The 8,840-nt window shown below is 39.7% G+C and overlaps 2 protein-coding genes across 2 annotated transcripts in view; both read right to left on the bottom strand.

Moving 5' to 3' along the window:
- Positions 1 to 705: 705 nt before the first annotated feature.
- Positions 706 to 4,566, bottom strand: LOC101554086 (lysophosphatidylcholine acyltransferase 2B-like). Its single transcript, XM_012935331.2, has one exon. The coding sequence runs from the start codon at positions 3,606 to 3,608 to the stop codon at positions 2,118 to 2,120; it is 1,491 nt and encodes a 496-aa protein (XP_012790785.2). The 5' UTR covers positions 3,609 to 4,566; the 3' UTR covers positions 706 to 2,117.
- A 144-nt stretch (positions 4,567 to 4,710) lies between these two features.
- Positions 4,711 to 8,840, bottom strand: part of EPHX4 (epoxide hydrolase 4) — a 47,364-nt gene continuing 43,234 nt past the window's right edge. The window contains exon 7 of the mRNA XM_055138510.1: positions 4,711 to 7,289. Within this exon, the coding sequence (XP_054994485.1) occupies positions 7,058 to 7,289 (232 nt within the window). The 3' untranslated portion in view covers positions 4,711 to 7,057. The remainder of the gene's footprint in view (positions 7,290 to 8,840) is intronic.

Below are 8,840 nucleotides of genomic sequence, written 5' to 3'. Positions count from 1 at the left end.
AACTATGGATGATAGCAACCAGATTAGGAACCACTGTGTATGTTAGATGAAAATTGTTCCCATAGAATTGATGTAGCCTGTATCTAAGCTCTGTGTGAACTGCGTTCATGGCTTGGCCCATTTTGGCATTAGCCAGATCGAGTCCTCATGTGTTAAACCTGGCTCTTCCTTTAATCTCTCTAGTGCCCTCCGTTTGTTTGTTGGTCAGATTTCTGCAGCAATACCAGTGAAAACTGTACCTAAAAGGTGTATCCAAAACTCTACAAATGGACTGGAGAGATAGTACAGGAGGCAAGGCACTTGTGTTTGCATATGGCCCTGGTTTGAATCCCCTATACCATATGCAAGCCCCTGAGCACTGCCAGGAGTGATTCCTGAACACAGAGCCAGTAGTATGCCTGATGTGGCACATGTGTATATATTTATCTGGATAAACATATAGATAAATAGCCTGGAAAAAAATTGTGCTAGTAGGGATTTGGTGAAAAAGGAACCTTCATTCATTGTTGGTGGGACTGTTAACCTATTTAGTTTCTATGAAAAATAGCATGAAGACTTCTCAAAAAATTAAAAATAGAACTGTTATATGACCCAGTAATTTTCCTTGATTAACCCAAGAAACCAAAAATCTATTCCTTGAAACCAAAAAAACCAAAATCTACTCCTTGGTGAACCCAAGAAACCAAAAATCATCAATTCATATAATAATATCTGCACACTCATTTTTATTGTAGCACTAATTAGAATAGCCAAGGTCTTGGAACAACCCAAATGACCAACAATAGATGAGTTGATAAATTATAGTACATATATACAATAGAATACTACTCAGATATAAGAACATGTGAAATCTTTGGTTCACTACAATGTGGACGAAACTGAAGGGTGTCATGCTTAGCAAAATGAGTCAGAAGTAGAAGTATAAATAATGAAGTAATTCTTATTTGGACTATAAAGAAATCAAGGGAATATATTATGGTCAATGAAAACAGGCCCTGAGATACACCAACAGAACTGATACTGCCAACAAGAGGTGGGGATATAGGGAGGGGAGAAAGGAGCACAAGAAGAGATCCAGTTGGTGCTATTGTGGTGTCACACTAAAGTCTAAAATATTCATATATATTAGTATCATTGTAAGTCATGATACCTAAATTATTAAAAAGCAGATACTCCAAAGAGAGACATACACCTTCCCACCTTGCACTACAGGAGGACTTAGCAAGATGTAGCATCTTTGAAGATTAGTATCTAAATCTGTGAGTACATTTATCTTGGACTTCCATTCCTCCTAAACCGTAAGAAGTAAATACCAGTTGTTTAAACTATACAGTATCTGGTATTTTTGTCATAGAAGCCTGAACAGTGAAGATTTAAACTATTGCTTCTCCTCACTTTCATCCACTCTTCCTCCTTTCTACTCTCTAAAATGCCAAGAAACAAATGAAATTTAAGATTTAGTGGCTTCCACTTCACTATTCTCTTACGAGCCTCTAGCAGGGGTCACAGAAATGTGTCTACTATGGTATTTTTTGGTAAAGTTTGCAAAAGGAAGAGATTTTGACCATAAGTGATCAAGGCACTTTTCCCTTTGTCAAGTGTCCTTTTAATCAGAACTAAGAGACTGCAGATACCTTGGGGATTCATCCAAGTTGGGCAAACAGTAGTTGGTTTAGCAAGGGCATATTTATTAGTTTGCAAACACTTCCACATCTAGGTAGGTTGTTGCTTTCTGTCCTGGTATATGACTGACTTATTACTTATTTCTTGGTTATTTCATCCTGCATGTTGACATGAGTGATAGGAAAACAAGGTCACCTTCTCAGATGAAACTTTGTTAGAGCAAAAAGTGCCGGAAGTGCATAGATAGTGAAAAAGATACCAAAAGCAAGTGAAGTCTTCAGTTCTCATTGGTGTTTAGTCAGTCTGCATTACTCTTAGGAATGCAGAAAAAGCAACAATAAACCACATAACATAATTTATAATGAAATTCCCAGGTCACTTGAATGAAAATTGATGTGCTTTCCCTCAAAAGATTTCTACTTGAAAGATGCCTTCATCATTCCTAGGACTGACTTTAATTTTAATACAGTGATTATTCTTTATTGTGGTAAAGATTATACACATGCTGCCTGGAGGTCTAAGTATAAACTAAATAACTTAATATATGCTGGGTGCTTCCGGATAAATTTTGTAAATGTGTTGTATGATAAGTACTGTGAGTTCTGCCCAGCCATTTCCTTAAAGAGTTTGGAAACATCAAGATCTGGCACTCCTAAAGCTGCCTGAAGTATAACCGCTAACTCCTGTTCTGTTATGAAGCCATCCTTATCAAGATCAAAAAGGAAAAATGCCATTTTCAGAATCCTTTCAATGTTGGAAGGATTGCAGAGGACAGTCAGACCAATCACATACTCTCTGAAGTCTATGTAACCATCATTATTCCTATCAAACAGGGCAAAAAGTTGTGCCAAGGGTTCTGAAATGGGGAGTTTCAAGTGGTTTGCAAACTCTTCAAGTTGAATCTTCCCTCCATTTGAGGCCACTGCAATGGCAGCATATTCATCCAAATGCTTGTGAATTTTTTCCCAATCTAGTTTCAATTTATGGCTAATTTTGGTAAATTCCACTAAGCCAGCTTCCATGGGGAGTTGGAGGTGTCCAGCAGAAATCATCAGTTTGCAGTCTTCGTAAGTGTGTTCTGTCACTGGCAGTCCTAGAGCATCTGCCATAGTGATCCTCACCGAATTGGCAAAGAGGATGGGGTCTTCTTTTTCTTGGTCATTAGGTACATAAATAGGCATAAATTCCACCTCTATCCTTGTGAGGGGGCGACTCAGGGTCAATATACAGGCTTGAAACCCACTGAACCCTTGCCAGGTCCAAGTTACAGTGTCTAGGGAGTTGGGGTATCTGAGCAGCACTGGCTGCACAGGGACTCCTGGGGAGAAGGCCCCAAGCTTAAAGGTGACCAGGCAGGAGCGGTTGGTACACACTCCTTCTGGGAAAATCAGTATCTGTGGCCACTTGCTGTCAGGGGCCACTCGCTTTAGGATTTCATCATGGGTATGCTTTCTGGAACTGGGGTCATCTCGAGTCACAAGCAGGGGTTGTAAAGACAGCAGAATCTTCCCCACCACGGGGATGCGCATGTTCTGGCTGGCTGTAACCACCGAGGGCATCCCAGCCTTCACACAGGCAATGGCATCAAAGAAAGAGGAATGGGGTGCTGTCACGAAGATGCGGGCCTCGTCCGAGGTGGCCTTTACCCCTTTGACTTTCACGAGGAGTCCTGCCAGAAGCATGGTCAGGTGGATGAAGAACCATAATGCTGGCTGGATCATCTTCACTCGCCAGCTCTTGGTGGGCTTGATGTTATGAATGGAGAGTCCCACTGTGGAAAAGGCCAGCAGTGGCCATATGAAGACAACAATGATGATGCTGATGAAAGATATACGCAGTGGCACCAGAAAGGTCCCCCCAAGAATGAGGGAGACCCAGTGCCACATGCTCAGGTTCGTCTGCTGCACAAAGGGGTTAGTCACTGCAGGTGGGCGCAGGGATGACCTGACACTCTGATTGAAGGATTCTGAGGTCCGTTGAGCCATGAGGCCACTCGCTGATTCTCCCTCCCATTAAGGTGCACAGAACGAGGGGCTGCTGGTGGTCCCTGCAGCACACTCCTCGCCCATAGTCAAATACTCTGGCTGTTAGCACATAATTGGGATCTTAAAGGCAGCTGTGGATTTACAGGGAATAATGTTATAAAGGAATAATAACCTTTAAAATCAGAAAAATAAATAAATGGTGTCACTTTCATATATCAACAAGACAAACTTTTTGTTATAACATTTTCTTTTTGCCATATAGGCATCAAAACTTTTCATATATTTTCCCCCTGTTTATAATTAGCCATTATTCTACACATACTAGGGATATGGTGATTTAAATAGATGAATATTAGTCACCATATTTTTGTTTCAATGCCATTACCAGTATAGTTGACTTAGACTGAGCTGCTTTGGCAACAGTTAAGTCAAATTCATTTTCTCCCTACAAATAGATTTCTAGAGTCATGCTCTTTATACTAAGAAATTTATTTATTTATTTTTGGTTTGGGGGCCATACCCAACTGTGTTCAGAGCTTACTCCTGGCTCTGTACTCAACAGGAATTACTGCTGGCGGTGCTTGGGGAAACAAATCTGATGCAAGGCAAATGCCCTACCCAATGTACTATCTTTCTAGCCCCATATACTAAGAAATTTAACTGATGATTCCCTTGACCCTTTATTTCTACTGGCATAACTCTTCCATATCCATTGAAAATGTGAATACATTCAGTGTAATAGTTCAGAATAAGTTATGCCACATCGAATACAGACTATCAAACTTAGTCTAGTACCAGCCAGTATTCCAATTGGAAACAAGAAAAGACAAAGGTTAAAAATCACCTTTCTCAATAATAAGTTTCTGTAACAATTAATCAGGATTACTTTATTGGTGATAAATCACTGAAGTCCTGTTCCTTCCTTCCTTAGTTGTTGGCTTTTGGGTAATGATCAAGAGTTAAACATAATCAAAGCTGATGTGAACCAGACATTTATTCTATAGCTTTTGTTATTTACAACTCTGATAGTGCACTAAGATATTTACATGTTGCTAATTTTCTCATTTAAATTGTTTTTCAGAATTAAAAGTCCAAATGCAGATTTCTGAGACATTTCTATTTATTGGAACACACCAGGTTACCAAGAAGACAGAAAAAGTAGTGTGTATACCATAGCCTCTTAAAAGAATATCACCAAATGGAAAGGTTATGGCTCTCCTACTATATGGATATAGTTAAGATCCTGCTTCTAACACTTAACACTGTGAGGGGACTGGTCAACTTCATTTCCACACATAAATTAATGATACTCCTTACCTTGCAATGTTATGAGGCCTAAGTATGATGTATATAGAAGAATGGGCCTTTATTAGTAAACACAAGTTGCTAGGATACAATGATGAGAATTCTTAGAAACCTTCCGCAGTCTTGTTATCAAACTAAACTCAGTGAGGAAAATATTCCTTTCACCAACTCAATTTTATTTTTATCACAGTTGTAGATTATGAGAAGCCAGGATTTAGCAATGTTACCGTTGTCTCCCATGGTAAAGAAAAGCAATTGATGTGACTGTGTCTCATACATATATATACATATACATGTAGTATTTTGTCTCTCCCAAGAACCATTTTCATTATTTTTTCAGAAATATTTCATTCCTTGAGAATTTATGACCCAATGGAACATTATGGGGTGGAGAGGGGTTGTTATTTTAATCTTTTCATGAGTCTCAAGCACACGTGTTCTGTGTTTCTAGCTGCCTGCCACTCAAGCATCACATGCGTATTTAAGACATTATACAATGCTGTGAAGATAGTACAGGAGATAGGCCTCTTGCATTGCACCTGGCCAACCCAGGTTCCCCGTACCACATAAGGTCCCTGAGCCCTGCCAGGAGTAATTCCTGAACAAGAGCATATAGGGTGACACTCAGCAATGCTCAGGCAGTTATTCCTGGTTCTGAACTCAGGAATTACACCTAGTGGTGCTTAGGGAACCATATGAGATAACTGGGGATCAAACCCAGGAATCCATGTGCAAGGCAAATGCCCTATCCTCTGTGCTATTCCTTTGGCCCTTAGTACTCACTTTTATATTCAAACCCTTATTTGATTTAACTGTATTCTGAGTATTCATAGAAAGGAAAAACTTCATATTCTAATGACATCTTTCATATTTTTCCCATAGTGCTTAGTTGTGTATCAGATATTGATTTGTTAATCAAATATTTGAGTCCCTACAGTGAACCAGGTTCTTATTTTTAGATGCCTGTTAACAAAATACAACAAGTTTGACCTTTATTATACATAGGAAAAACAGTTTTTAACTCTTTTTTCAAGGTAGAGGCAAATGGTTCTTTTCTTAAATTTCTCACCAATCTATTGATTGTTTTGTAGGGCCACACCTGGCTGTGCTCAGGGCTTATGCATGGCTCTGCAATCAGGGATCACTCCTGGGGGGGGTGCTCAGGGTGTGGGGGTCCATATGGGATGCAAGGGATTGAGCAAATCCAGGTTGGCTGAGTGCCAGGAAGACTCTATTTACTGTACCATTCCTCCAGCCCCACCAATTTATTTATTTGTGTGGTTTACAGACCACACCCAGGGATGCTTACCTCCAAGCTGGGTCCATGGAGGTCCCTCATGACAATGTAGGGGATGAAACCAGGATTTCTGCATGCAAAGAAAATGCTTCATCCCACTAAGCTATCTCTTGGTTCCAAAATTAACCTCGAGATAATTTATATGTTGTTTTTTTTTTTTCTCTTAGTTTGTGGTGCCAGGATCTGAACCATAGTCTTACATATTTACAAGTGCTCTCACCAACTTAGTTAGAGAAATAAGGCAAATAAGTCAATGGAAGTGTTTCCCTACTTTGAGATGTTTAACAATACATATGTACATATGAGAATTTTACATCATCTCATATTAATCCTTCTAATAGAAGTAGCATTTGTGGCTTACTTTAAGATGTTTATTGATCTAGTCATATTTCCTTCCAGCTAATAAATATATTATAAACCCAAGAAATTTGATAATATAATTTTAATGGTTAAAAAAAGTAAAAAGAACTTCTGAACAATAAAATCAAAATTTGTACCATTGCAGGGTTGCCTTTTAATATGGCACAGCTAATCTTTAATATAAATTTGTAAAAGGCACCTTATGTTAACAGGATAAAGAAAGCAAGAAACCAAAATTGGGCCATTTTCCCCAACTTCCATCTTGTAGAAGTAGATACTTTTTAAGGCAGATGCTTTTCTGTGCAAAATACAACCAAAAAAATTAGTATTGTTACATGTTCACAAATTCTTATCTTTTTTAACACTATTTCTCAAGGTATTTATGATAAAGCACATTATTAAAATAGTTTTCTAATAATGCTTAACTTGTACAATTAAAATTGTTTAGATATTTCATTACAGACCCCTCATGAATGATACAGAAAAGTCAATTTCTTTTTCTTGTTTCTTCTTTTAAAAATGTCCATATTAATTTGTTCACTATGTCGGGTTGTTCTTGTTGAAGCCAATGACTGGTTTCTGATAAAATGGTTAGCCTGAAATAGTTCTTAACAAAAATCTTTGTGACTTCAGCCATTTCAACTTCCATAAATGCATCTTTCTCTCCCCAGAGGAGAAGGGTTGGAGTGGTCACCATGTGATGCTTGAGCGGCAGGCAGCTAGAAAGACAGAACACATGGGCTTGAGATTCATGGAAAGATTAAAATTACATCCCGCCTTCCCCATAATGTTCCATTGAGCCATACATTCTCAAGGAAGGAAATATTTCTGAAAAAATGAGGAAAATGGTTCTTGGGAGAGAGAAAATCATACATATATATGATACATGATCATATATAAAGAACTGTGTATAAAATATATAAATAAAATAATATATTTACATATATACACGTAAGATTTTTTTCCCAAGAACCATTTAACATATATAATAAGTGACATATATATATGATGGATAGTAAAATACCATGGGATGGAGGCAGGGAGGTTGATAAATAAATGGTTGAGAAACACTGCATTAGCCAACCAATGTATACAATAAAAATTTAAAAAGCTGGGGGTATGGTGCCCCCAACAGGTCAACCTGTACCTGTGGGGCAAGTGCATCAGCATCCTGATGGTGCCTTTAACCTTCCTGATACCCCAAAATTGCCTCTGTGCCTTTGGCTAGACCCCAAAAACTTGGGGCCAAGTTTACCAAGAAATTAAATGGCCAAAAGCTAGGTATGTGGGAGCCACACTCACAAACCACTTTCAGCTCAGCTATATAAGCTCATTTATTGGTCTTATCTCAGAGACCCATAGATAAATCTAGAAAGAGATCAAAAACCACAGTTAATCTCAGACCTGTGCATGGCTGAACAGGCTGGGGTAAATTGGAGGGGGGCAGGTTGGTCTGGTGGCCCGCCCAAGCAGAGCCCCTAGTAGCCACTTGCTTCCACAATCCAAAATCGCTGCCATCCCCCTGGCCTGACTCCATCATCTCAGGACAGACCTCACCAAGATATAATCTGCTGAAAATTCTGGAATGCGGGTTTTGCGACCAAAATCTCCAGGCTTTCTCAGAGTTAGGGTGGGCTACCTCCCCCTACTTCCCAAAGCACATGGAAGCACTAGCAGTGACCTCCTTGAGCCAACTGCAACTGTAACCTGCTGAAAATTTTGTAATATGGATCTTAGTGTACCAACAGCCCTGGCCCAGAGACACAAGAGCGAGTCCTGGAAGACACCAAAGTGCTGCAGATCTCTTTGGGCCCCGTACTGAACCAATTTCACTGGAGCACTCCAGATGGAACAGGTGTGCTCTCCCCACATACTCCAGATGGAATCCCAGCGATCAAGAGATTCCACAAGCAAGGCCCCCCAGTATGTGGGTTTCAGGACTAAATCTCCAGTCCCTCCTCATGTACCCGCCTGCCCAGCAGACTGGCTGGTCACACCCACAATGTGCTTTCGGGTGCCATCCAAGTGCACGAACAGCCCTGGCCCATAGACTCCCAATTGAATCCCAAAATGGATTAGTGCCAGAGATGTCTCTGGAACCCAACCATTTACAATCTAGAAATTTACAATCATGGCCACACAAGCTCTCATGATATTCAAAATGAACTATGGAAAATAAATTATCTAGCATCTGCCCCTGGCAGGTAGGCTTGAATGGTGGTGGGAAAATTCGAGCAAAACATAATGCCCCCAAATTAGAGGGTATTGGG

Source organism: Sorex araneus, chromosome 5 (assembly GCF_027595985.1).
Source record: "Sorex araneus isolate mSorAra2 chromosome 5, mSorAra2.pri, whole genome shotgun sequence".
NCBI classification, from domain to species: domain Eukaryota; kingdom Metazoa; phylum Chordata; class Mammalia; order Eulipotyphla; family Soricidae; genus Sorex; species Sorex araneus.
This window is presented reverse-complemented; position numbering and strand designations above follow the sequence as displayed.

Excerpts from the sequence above, each read along its gene's own strand:
- LOC101554086 (XM_012935331.2), bottom strand. The coding sequence starts at position 3,608 with ATGGCTCAACGGACCTCAGAATCCTTCAATCAGAGTGTCAGGTCATCC.